The following is a 12,301-nucleotide window of genomic DNA, read 5'->3' as shown; positions in this document are numbered from 1 at the left end:
AATCATGGTTTCAAGACAAACCCAAGTATAGAAATAAAGAAATAATGAAAATCTAAGCTAAGGAACAGAAAACCCAGTAAAATGATGAAGAATCTGCTGCTAGAATGTTGCAGAAGGCGTCCCTTTTGTTGGAGCAAGACCAGATTTCATGTGCTTCTCTCCTTCGTCTCTCATTCTCTTGCAAAATCTCCTTATTTTTCTCCTTGTTCAAAGAAAGAGAAAAATAAGTTTTTATATGGTTCAGAGGTCTGCCCTAGAATAGGTAAAAGGCAGAAGATTCTGGAGAAAGTGATGTATTAAATCAGAGGGACGAAAGTGCCACGTCAGCCATTTTCATTAAAATGACACAAGCTGAATCGGTTGTGTCGCCCCTTGTGTCGCAGGTTGTGAAACCTTCTACCCGAGAAAAACTTCATATCTGACAACGACACAACCTGTGACGCAAGCTGTGTCACAGGTTGTGCAACTTTCGGTTTCTTTAACTCAACTTTAAAATTTTGTAATTCAATTCTAATTTCTTCCAAGTGGCTACTCTGATCAAAATACACCAAAATTCTCCAAATTTAACCTACAAAACAAATAAATTTCAAAAATTAAGTTAAGAAGTGTAAAAAAGCAAAATTGACTAAATATATGCTAATATCTATAGTAATAGTTATAAACAAAAATAAATTATGTGCAAAAATAATACTTACATGATGATATAAAATGTATGCATCAGCTTCCATCTTGCATGTTTACTGCATGCATGGTGTACATTTCTGTTGTTAAAGGAGCAATTGAAATCATATTGCTTCTTGAAAAAATAGCATTGGAGCATCTTTTGCTAGTTGAATGGATATTTGCAGGTTGGTCACCATTCATGTGACATCTATGATATTATTTTTTGGGAGGAAAGTTGGGAGTATTGCCAATGCATGACCATGACCCTGACAAAGATTTTTTTATCGGACGTCCCCGAGGGGACGACCTTGAGAGAGATTGATATGATAATAATCACTGTAACTTTTCACGACACATGAAGCCTTGCTACATTGCATGGTTAAGCATAAAAAAGTATTCCTGTACCAAGTGTTGGCATCTGCTAGTGAACTGGCAACGCGTGTGAAAAGGTTCCCATGTAACGAGCAAATCCTGCCAATTGAATTCTTTCCTATAGAAGATGGAGAATGCGTGCCATGTATTTAAGATTGTAGGAACCCTAACGGCAACGAGAATGGCATCTTACCAAGGTTGGCGGGATCATGACTTGATGCAAATATCGAACAACCATCGATCGACCTTTAATGTCATTAAACAGTTGGGTCTCACTCTGATATTCCCTTAAAGATCGGTTTCCATTTTCCAACCAATATTCTGTTTTTCTGTTCTCACTTAGTTATCCCTTAACTCCTTTCAAGTAATTGGAAAATGACAAATAAAACAAGTCAATTATTATAAACTAGGGTACTATAATGCCTCAACAGTAAAAAGAAGTTAAAGCAAGGTCCCTACCATGTGATATGGGTGTAGGTTGAAGCTCGTTTTGATGTTTGAGCACGAAGTCAATACAGGGAATGCTCTCACCATGTCATCATATTTGAAATCATCATTTCTATCTCTAGAAATTGCATTGATAATTGCTCTCGGAACCATCATGATCATGAACAACATTTTGGAAATTTGGCTGCAAGAAAAAGAAATGCATAATTATAACTGGATCTCTTAAGAAACTCGGTCTAATACATGACGGCCATAAGAATAATTTATATCTTTTCGACTCACCTTGCATGTAAATGAGGGTGGCTAAGATTCAAATTTTGATAAACCACTAAAAAGCTTAAACTTGTAAGTGAGTATTACAAAAATAATTTTACATCTCTAACAGGATCTAATTGAATATGGGCTCCAGCAAGTAACATTTGCAAGCTCATGCAGTTTGAATTCTTTCCCTGCGTCAAAATAATGGAAATTATGCCAACCAGGCTATCATCTAAAGTGAAAAGGATATGGCGTGTTTGCTTTGCCAATAGCTCTGAGGTTTCAAGATTCCCAATTCCAACAATAAGGTAGGCATTAATACAGGATGGCTTGTTCGATGGCTATAATAATTTTTAATTCGAATTCGCAGTTTCTGCCGACAAATTAGGTTAAAGAAAGTGTTTTGTGGTAGCTCTGCAACTTTACAATTGCTTCTCAGCTATAGCATTGCTTGGTTATTATGAATTTGATGCCTGATGGCTTTTCATGATGTCTTGGAAAAATTGCTATTTCACATTCCTTCTGTTCATATCATTTTCAAAATTCCTACTTTCTGATCAATGATAATGCTTGCCAGGAGAACTAAGCATTTAAGTATGTTCTAATACAACATATGGTGATTTCAACTGCAATCCGAGTCTTCTCCTATATATATATATATGCTGCCTTGCAGATATTTTTGCATTTACAATTAAAGACGGGATTTTCAGGTTTCCTCTTGCATGTTTGGTTTGCTATGGAAATGCAAAATTTAGAAACTCTTTAGGGCACTTTTGCATTTGACTTATTTTAATTGTGTGGTACTTTTAGCATGATTTTCAAAATGAGCATTGAATTAAATATTTAATTTTATAAAATGAAACTGGAATACACAGCTTGGAAAAGGATGTATGGTTCAGGCATAAATCCATCTCCACCCTTTTTTCAATGTTAACAAAAGTCTTTTATTGATATTTCAGCAAATGTCATCATTATCAAGTAGAAGTTGCATTCTTTTAGCTGTACAGAGTATGACAACCAATTGCATATTTCACTTGCCTTGTCCCATTTTCCTGTTTGTCTTCAAGTTTCTATGGTTATTTCCTATGAGCTTCTTTCCTGTGATGTTCTTAATTAATTTCTGATTCTGATGAATAGTTCAGGTTTATACCCAAACTCTAAGCAACTGGATTGCTGCCAGATTCTGTGAGGGTAAAAAAAAAAAAAAACAGTGGCATCTGATTCTTTAGGGTGCTGATTAGAAAAAACAGGCCATCCTCTTTATTTATTTATTTATTTTTTTTAAAATGCACTCCCTTTAACAGAACAAAGGAGAAATGGAACCCCCTTTTTTTTTTTTTGCCCTTTTGCTTTTCCTTTATTACCAATCTTTTTTTCTTGGATTCTTTATCACCACTTTGCTTTCTGCGCTTGTGCTTTCTCTGTTAAGTGAGCTTTACTTTCCCAAAATGAAAAATTTCTATCAAGAGCATCTTATTATTCTTCCAATTCAATCCCACCTTATAGTTAAGCTTCAATCTTATTAAGTACCTGTACTTAAATAGAATCTTTAAGGTTGATAGCATAAGCTTATTCTTTTCTATTACTTTGGTTATAACCCATGCTTCCACAGATATATGTTCTGCTAACCTTTGTTTTTCCTTGTCTTCACTCACCAACCAGGGAAACACCAAGAACTGCTGAGGCAATATCAATGAAGCTCCCATCATTTATTTCTCAACTTGCTCTCTTCATATTGGCTATTGTTCCCCAGATTATTGCTGATCTGAACTCAGACACACAAGCACTTCTTGATTTTGCTGCTGCTGTCCCACATGTCCGACAACTTAACTGGAATAGTTCTATCCCAGTTTGCTCTTCTTGGTTTGGAATTTCGTGTAATTCAAACGGAACCCGTGTGATCGCTGTCCATCTTCCAGGTGTTGGACTCTATGGCCCTATCCCAGCCAACACCATAGGAAGGCTTGATGCTCTTAGGATCCTCAGCCTACGATCCAACAACCTTAACGGAAATCTTCCTTCTGATATTCCCTCCATTCCTTCCCTTCAATACCTATACCTCCAACAAAATAATTTCTGTGGTGCCTTCCCTGCCTTGTTCTCTCTTCAACTAAATGTCCTAGACCTTGCTTTTAACTCCTTCACTGGAAGCATTCCGCCCGCTGTTCAGAATCTGAGAAAACTCACTACATTATACCTCCAAAACAATTCATTCTCTGGAGCCATACCCAATATCAGCCTCCCAAAACTGAAGATTTTGAATTTGAGCTTTAACGGCTTTAATGGCTCAATTCCGCACTCTCTCCAAAAGTTCCCTTATCATTCATTTGACGGAAACTCTTTACTATGTGGACCACCTCTCAAGAATTGCTCCACTGTCTCCCCTTCCCCTTCTCCTTCCCCATCTTACTTTGCTAGCTCACCAACCAAATCTCAAATTCAGGCTGCCACTTCAAAGAAGAAACTAGGATCAAATTCTATAATTGCTATAGCTATCGGGGCATCTGCAGTCATCTTTCTCATAGTTCTAGCCATCTGTTTGAAAAGAAAAGACGACACAAGTAGTGTGTTGAAAGGGAAAGTTGAGAGCGAAAAGCCCAAGGATTTTGGAAGTGGTGTGCAAGAGCCTGAAAAGAACAAATTGTTCTTCTTTGAAGGCTGTTCTTATAACTTTGATCTTGAGGATTTGTTGAGAGCTTCAGCTGAAGTTCTTGGTAAAGGGAGCTACGGAACAGCCTATAAGGCAGTTTTGGAGGATGGGACAACAGTAGTGGTGAAAAGGTTGAAGGAAGTTGCGGTTGGAAAGAAGGAATTTGAGCAGCAGATGGAGGTTGTAGGGAGGGCTGGACAGCACTCAAATGTTGTGCCACTCCGTGCTTATTACTATTCCAAGGATGAGAAGCTTTTGGTTTACAACTACATGCCAATTGGAAGCTTCTCTGCACTCTTGCATGGTACGCTTTCTTTTCTTACTCCATTATGATCTACAAGATTTGTTTTCTTTGCATTAATTTGTTGCTTCATCTGTAATAGATTTAGAAACTTTTATATGGTACAGCACACTTGGGTTCTTATGGTCTCACCTACAAAACGAAAACAACATCTGTTAATAAGTATGGCATTTCTAAGGTTAGAGAGTTTAGAAGATGTTTATGATTCTGTTAAAAATTTGTTTGGTCAGGTGAAAGTCATTCCATCACTGTATTTATCCTAGGCAATTAAAGCTCCTAAGCATACTGTTTATGAGCACTGTATGCTCATGAAACAAGCAACTAAAAGAATGCTCAAACAATGGGGCATCCTGCAGCCTACATTCAATAATGTATTATCATGTATCGCGAATGAGATGTGAAATTTCTCACATGCTAGGAAAGTACAAGCCCTAGTCTATCTTAAAAGAATTATATGAACTGGATTTTATTGTGCATCTGCATTGCTGAACTGGCATTTTAATCAACTCACTCATTTTCACTTTGTCATCTGCATCTTGGAGAATTCTTGACGTGTGCACTCACTTTTGTCTCAGTTTACTCTCTGACACAAATATCAAATAATGATTGTATCTTCTGTATGCAAATAATAGACAGCAGGGGAGCAGGAAGAAGCCCATTGGATTGGAATGCAAGAGTGAAGATCTGCCTTGGAGCTGCTAGGGGCATTGCCCATATTCATTATGAAGATGGTGTCGAATGTGTCCATGGTAACATCAAGGCCTCCAATGTGCTTCTAACATCTGATCTTGATGGTCTCATCTCTGATTTTGGCTTGACTCCCCTTATGAACTTCCCTGCAACTATGTCTCGAACGATTGGATACTTAGCTCCTGAGGTTATTGAAACACGAAAAGTGAACCAGAAGTCTGATGTTTATAGTTTTGGTGTTGTACTTCTTGAAATGCTGACAGGGAAAGCCCCACTTCAAGCTCCAGGGCACAATGATGCGGTTGATCTGCCAAGATGGGTTCGGTCAGTGGTGAGGGAGGAATGGACTGCAGAGGTGTTCGATGTAGAGCTAATGAAGTACCAAAACATTGAAGAGGAGATGGTGCAGATGCTTCAAATTGCATTGGCATGCGTGGCAAAGCTGCCGGACATGCGTCCAACAATGGATGAAGTAGCGAGAGTGATGGAGGGAATTCGAAAATCTGAGTCAAGGAACCAGCTGTCTCCTGAGGCTGGGTCTAATGCCCAAACCCCATGAGAGTCAAGTTGCTCCAAGGAATCAAACATATTAGATACTGTCTAATATGGAGCATTCTTATTTCATTGCCAAGTATTAGATCCAGATGTTAGGAAAATAAGCTTCCTTTCCTTGCTCATTTGCTAATTTCCGAATTATGATATCAGAAAGCATTATTGAATGAATTATCTTGATCTACAGTTATAAGCTTGATTAGAAAGCACTAAAAACAGGATTGCATTGTAAAATCCACACAATACTGTTATAGAGTGTGGTTTTATAGGAATTAGACTACAAACCTTCAAAGGTGGAAACATTCAAAAGGAAAATTGATATTGAGGAAAAGGTACCTTTCCTATGGTTTTGATTGAGGTTGCACAAGATAAAGAAAGCATCTTGTTATGAAGGGTAAATCGTCTTGGTTTTCTCTAATTCAACATCAACAAGCCTTCTCTTCGTATATGAAGAAGAATTTAGTGCTCCTATCGATCAAACCAATCCAAACACCAAGTTAGAAGGATGAATTCTTGTCATAAATCCTATTGCTGTAGATTCTGAAGGATGCCAACATCATTTACTTCGATTGAAATTGTCCTTACTTGGCAGTGACAAAGCAAAGGCACAAAACAGGATCCTCAAAAGAATTGAAACCAAAGTTGATGAAGTTGAAATCATATCTAGACCAAGATACAATGCATATTCTGTAATTTGAACTGCGTAGAGAAAGATGAACACTAATAGGTATAAATATGAGAAGGGATAATCTTTACATGAACCTCTTTTTTTTTTTTTTTGTTCAAAGACATGAACGTTATTTACAAATTCATTATTAAGGCCAATTAACTTCTCACTCTTCTGGCTTTAATTGTTTAATCGCAGGCAAATGGGAAGGGTTTATGGTCTCAAGGGACTAAAAAGCATTGCAGGATTATCAAAATACAGAGAGAGAGAGAGAGAGAGAGAGAGAGAGAGAGAGAGAGAGACCTGCATTAATTGGGGCCATAGAGCAGAAGATAAAGCCAAACGAGCATTTGACTTTGGATTTTGAGGAGCAATAGCCATTTGACTTTGGGTCCATGACAACACCTTAAGAAACAAAACAATCAAACAAGGAGAAGTTATGGATGTGAAGAAACCCATAGGATTCATTTTTATTGGAAGCTAGCATATGCTCTATAATAATAAGAATATCCTATCAAACTTCGGAGAAATCCCTGATATGTCAAAAGAAACAAGCTCAATCAGAAGGGAAATAATTTGAGATATTTTTCGTCTTCTGGAAAAACAGAAAATATATATATATATATATATATATATATATAATATACAGCAACAACAGCCAAGGTAATTCCCCTGTATTTTGCCTGCCGCTTCCACATCAATTCAAGCTCTTGATCTTAACGGCCTTTTTGTCTACCCAACCAAATATTCCAGATTCTTGACCAAGACAAGACAAACTACTCTGCCACCCCTGACCTACTGTTCAAACGCTATATATTATAGATTTCCTCTCTTTGCATCGCCAACCCATCCCCATTTCTCAAATCAGTGCTGACAAAGCTTGTTTCAGCTATGGCCGACGGGACCAAAGCCATCTTCTCTGCCCTGGATAGTGCTAGGACTCAACTCTACCATTTCAAGGCAATCGTTATTGCTGGTATGGGATTCTTCACTGATGCTTATGATCTCTTTTGCATCCCTGCTGTTGCCAAGCTCATAGGGCGCATATACTACTATAAGCCTGACTCACCTAAGCCTGGTAAACTACCGGACAACATTAACAATGCTATAACTGGAGTTGCTTTATGTGGTACTCTATTTGGACAGCTCTTCTTTGGGTGGCTTGGAGATAAGCTCGGTAGGAAGAAAGTTTATGGGATAACTCTGGTGACAATGGTGGGGTGTGCCTTGGCTTCTGGCCTTTCCTTTGGCTCCACAGCTGAAGGTGTGGTCACTACTCTCTGTTTCTTCCGCTTTTGGCTTGGTTTTGGCATTGGAGGGGACTATCCACTCTCTGCTGTAATCATGTCTGAATATGCCAACCAGAAAACCCGAGGAGCCTTCATCGCCGCTGTCTTCGCGATGCAGGGAATGGGAATACTGTTTGCCGGAGCTGTATCCACTATCATATCCAAGGTATTCCTGGAAGCTTTCAAAGCTCCTCCATTTAGCGAAAACCACTTCCTATCCACTCAGCCTGAAGCAGACTTTGCCTGGCGGATTGTACTTATGATTGGTGCAATCCCTGCAGCTTTAACCTTTTACTGGAGGATGAAAATGCCTGAAACTGCTAGGTACACTGCCTTGGTTGAGGGAAATCACAAGAAGGCTGCTGCAGATATGGCAAGGGTGCTTGAAAGAGAGATTTATGTTGAAGAAACAGGCTCGAAGCCTCCTGCTAATCCCAGCTCGTCGTACGGATTATTCTCTTCTGAGTTCCTTAGAAGGCATGGTATTCACCTTCTAGGCACAACTAGCACCTGGTTCTTATTAGATATTGCCTTCTATAGTTTGCAGTTAACCCAGAAAGACATCTACCCTGCAACTGGACTGTTAGACAAGGCCTCGACAATGAATGCATTAGAAGAGATGTACCATCTCTCTAAAGCAACAACCATAATCGCACTCCTTGCAACTGTTCCTGGATACTGGTTCACTGTCTTCCTGATTGATAAGATCGGAAGATACATAATCCAACTTGGCGGCTTCCTCCTCATGTCGATTTGCATGGCAATTCTGGGAATTCAGTATGGGAATCTTCGGGGAGAGAAAGCGAAGTGCGGGCCAACTTCCAAAAAGGAATTCTGCGATGGTAACCCTATATTATTTGCGGTTCTCTTTGGGCTCACCCTCTTCTTCGCCAACTTTGGACCCAACAGCACAACATTCATAGTCCCAGCAGAGCTCTTCCCTGCAAGATTTCGCTCAACCTGCCATGGTCTCTCAGCAGCAGCAGGAAAAGCTGGAGCTATAATAGGTGCATTTGTTGTACAGAGTTACACGCTAGATGGAAAATCGAAGGATATAAAGAAGGCAATCATTGGACTTGCTGTGGTAAATTTGATTGGGTTTTTCTTCTCTTTCTTGGTGCCAGAAACGAAAGGCAGGTCGCTTGAGGAAATCTCTGGAGAGGACAAGGAACTCGATGGCCGTGGAAATGAGAATGGTAGAAACTACAATCCTAGTACTGAGTACTGAGATGATTTAATTCTTAGGTGCACTGAGTGCTTTTCTCCACTATCTATAGGTATGCATAAATAACTAATAAGAAGAAACCTGTTTCATCTTCTTCCTGTTCACAAATACAAATGAAGGTTGGGATAAGATGTAGTGATCTGCATTATTGTAACTAAGGAGTGTAAGCACCCATTCATAGATATTTTTCTTACTGAAAAGCAAGTACTACTGTCATGGATGTGCTCTTCTCTTTCTTCGACCTTGTAAATAGTAGTTGACGTTTGCGTTTTGAAATGAACTTAATGTACTAGGCTAATTTAAAAATAAATAGTTAATTGCATGATAAATTATTTAAAATTAATTTTTAAATAGTTTAAATATTTGATTAGAATAAAATAAATAGGTAAATCATAAATAATACTTTATTTATGATTTTTAATTTATTTTAAATAATTTTTTAACTCATAAATGAAATTAAACATTAATCTACTTTGATTTTTTATTTATTAGTAGATTTGATTGATTTATAAATCAAACAAAATATCCTATGAACAATAAAAAATAAAAACTAAAATACCAAAATCCTATAAAATAAAAACTAAACCGATTAAGTTGCTTTTGAACAGAATGCCAACAACCACAATCAAACATACTATTTCACCAAATTAACAAAAAGGCAATAATGCAAACCCCAAAGAATTAACAAAACACAAATATATGGAACCTATCTATCAATTTCGTCATATATTTTTTGTGTTGAGCTTACTGTAAACTGTGTTTAAGTAAGAAAAATCTTATATAAGGTCTCTAAGGATATGACATGAAATTTTCAATTAGTTTTTAATAAAAATAATCTAACTGAATAATTGAAATTTCTTAAAATCATAAAGTGAGCTCAATCAAACTAATAATTTAAAAAATTAAATAAAATAACTAAATTAAATCAATTCAATTATTCGATTAAAACTGAAATTCAGGCTTAGAAAGCTTTGATAATTGCCTTCCAAACCCACTGCCAAGTTATAGGAGATGGTTTGAATAGGCAGCACTCTGATTGCCTTAGTTTTTATTTGATAAGACAGCTAGAGGGAAAAATATATCTTTGAACCCCTGTATTCTATAAAAATGAAGCGGAAGAAAAAAGAACTATCAAGCATTGAAAATTGCACCGACTGAGGACTCAAATTTCTATTAGAATTTTGATTTTTGACGTTAGTTTTTTAAAGTTATGACTCAGGACAGATACCAATGCGTGTCATGAATCATGTGTAAAAGTTTTTGAGTAAAATTTATGTGTACATTAAAAAAATTGATGCTGAGTGTGAAGAAAGAAGCAGGTTAAATTTTGGGTTAGCAGATGGAGAATCCGAGACTGGCATGTTGGTCCAGCTACAGATGACAGCGGGATCGTCATAAACTGATCCATCAGCATCTAGCCCAACAAGTAAATTTTTTGAGTTTTCATAAGTTGTGGACACCATATTTCGGCTGAATCAATGATTTCTTTTAACACTATATTTTGATTGGGTCTGTAAAAATAACAAATAAAGTTTAATTAATTAAATATATAATATGCGATTGGGTTGTTATTTTTTTATATGCTCATTTAAATTGTTATTAAGTTTTAAGTTTTAATTATGTTTTAATTTTCTATATTCATTTAAGTTTTAATTAGGTTTCAATTTCATTTCTTATGACTATGTAAGTCTTAATTAAATGCCTATCTAAGTTGTGATTAAATTTTAATTTTTATATACTCGTTTAAGAGTTAATTTCATTTTCATTTAAGTTTTAATTAAAGTTCAATTTTACGCTCATTTAAGTTTTAATTGAATTTCAATCCCATTTTATTAACCATCCGATCTCAATGAAGATTTAATTCTAGAAAAGTGGAACTGTTACTTAACAAAAGATCAACTTTAAAAAAATTGACTATTATTTTCAAGTTACAATTATTCAGTGGGCGGATCTCCACCAGCCCGAACATCATTTACATTGCCGCCCTTCCCCTCACTTTCACTCTCAGCTCCAGCACTCGGGGCGAGCTTCTCGAGCCAAGAAAAGTCTTCATTGGGATATCTCTTCAGTAGCTCGGCTAGTAAATCGCTATGGGCCTGCACATAGGCACTGGCTTCTTTCTCAATTGCCTCGTTCTCCTTCGCCTCCACAGAGAACTTGGTCAAGTTAGCAGCCTGGCTTGCCTTGGCATCCTCCAGTTCTTTTTGTAGCCGAGCCATGAGCTCCTCAGAAGACTTAACCTATCGCTCAAGTTCTTCAACCCAAGCATTTGTAGCGATCAAGTGGCCCTTACATGTGATAATCTTGTTGACCGCTTTTGACATCTCCCTCCTCAGAAAGTTCACCTTATCTTTCACCATGTGTTGGGTGGCGACTGCCTCCAAGCTCAGGCTTATAGATTGGTTGAGGAGATCATCGATGCTTTCTGGGCCCATCCAAGTTTGATCTTCGAGAAAGCATATGGTTGCACCAGTGACCTGGGCCAAGTCTATATTCCCTTTCACATATTGGTTCCTCTCCAGGGACCTTAGAAGAACTTAAGCACCTTGGGAGATCGGTTGCCTAGATGAAACTGCTTGCCTGAATGAACAGCCTTCAAAAGTGGCAAAGACCGGCGATTAAAACGAAGGCTGATCTATAGAGGGAGCCAATCTCACGATGACGAGTTCATCTTGGGCCTGAGCTGGGGAGCTCGTTTCTTCCACTCGAGCTATTTTCTAGGCTTCAAGTTCTTTAGCCCTAGTAGCAGCAGCAGCTTCTTTCTTCTCGAGAACTCTCTTGGCGAGTTCTCTTTTCCTTTTCTTGGCAGCTTTCTCGGCCTTGCCTCCCACCATGTCTACACACAAAAAGAAGTTAGTGAGTTCATATATATTGAGAGAGACACACACACAAAATTTACCCTTTTTGGGCCCGAGATCAAAAAGTTATAGTGGGACATTCTCCTAGGCGACCACATTCATCAACCACCACTTTAGCTCGGCCCAAAGATGTCAGCGCATAGATATCGATGAGTGTTGGCTTGGCACTTAAGTTTTGTAACAACCGCATCCTTGTCCCCATTCAACACAATATCATCTTGGGGCCTTTCAGCTAGGTAGTTTCAACTCCGCAGAATGCCCTCAAAACCTCAAGGATCCTGACTTCATAGAACAAAAAATCGATCTTTCTAGTTCTTTAAGGAAGAGGG

General features: G+C 37.9%; 2 protein-coding genes across 5 annotated transcripts; both read left to right on the top strand.

The window, feature by feature from the left end:
* The first annotated feature begins 2,115 nt into the window (after nt 1-2,115).
* Nucleotides 2,116-6,126, top strand: LOC110657640 (probable inactive receptor kinase At5g58300). Of its 4 annotated transcripts, none has more exons than XM_021814937.2 (3): nt 2,116-2,334; nt 3,403-4,694; nt 5,324-6,126. In XM_021814937.2, the coding sequence occupies exons 2-3, from the start codon at nt 3,434-3,436 to the stop codon at nt 5,938-5,940; spliced, it is 1,878 nt and encodes a 625-aa protein (XP_021670629.2). In that variant the 5' UTR covers nt 2,116-2,334; nt 3,403-3,433; the 3' UTR covers nt 5,941-6,126. The 4 variants fall into 4 exon arrangements, with proteins under 4 accessions (XP_021670629.2, XP_021670626.2, XP_021670630.2 ...); XM_021814938.2 differs by lacking the exon at nt 2,116-2,334 and adding an exon at nt 3,095-3,245; XM_021814935.2 differs by lacking the exon at nt 2,116-2,334 and adding an exon at nt 3,095-3,294.
* Nucleotides 6,127-7,293: 1,167 nt separating this feature from the next.
* LOC110657612 (low affinity inorganic phosphate transporter 8-like) lies at nt 7,294-9,314 on the top strand. Its single transcript, XM_021814883.2, has one exon. It carries the CDS (start codon nt 7,492-7,494, stop codon nt 9,115-9,117), a length of 1,626 nt encoding a protein of 541 aa, XP_021670575.2. The 5' UTR covers nt 7,294-7,491; the 3' UTR covers nt 9,118-9,314.
* The last annotated feature ends 2,987 nt before the right edge of the window (nt 9,315-12,301 follow it).

The sequence above is a fragment of the Hevea brasiliensis genome, chromosome 8 (assembly GCF_030052815.1).
Source record: "Hevea brasiliensis isolate MT/VB/25A 57/8 chromosome 8, ASM3005281v1, whole genome shotgun sequence".
NCBI classification, from domain to species: domain Eukaryota; kingdom Viridiplantae; phylum Streptophyta; class Magnoliopsida; order Malpighiales; family Euphorbiaceae; genus Hevea; species Hevea brasiliensis.
Note: the sequence above shows the minus strand (reverse complement) of the source record. Positions and strands in the feature narration are given on the sequence as shown.

Excerpts from the sequence above, each read along its gene's own strand:
- LOC110657640 (XM_021814934.2), top strand. The coding sequence starts at position 3,341 with ATGCTTCCACAGATATATGTTCTGCTAACCTTTGTTTTTCCTTGTCTT. Across the intron at positions 4,695-5,323 it reads CTTCTCTGCACTCTTGCATG|ACAGCAGGGGAGCAGGAAGA; the intron begins GTACGCTTTCTT and ends TGCAAATAATAG.
- LOC110657612 (XM_021814883.2), top strand. The coding sequence starts at position 7,492 with ATGGCCGACGGGACCAAAGCCATCTTCTCTGCCCTGGATAGTGCTAGG.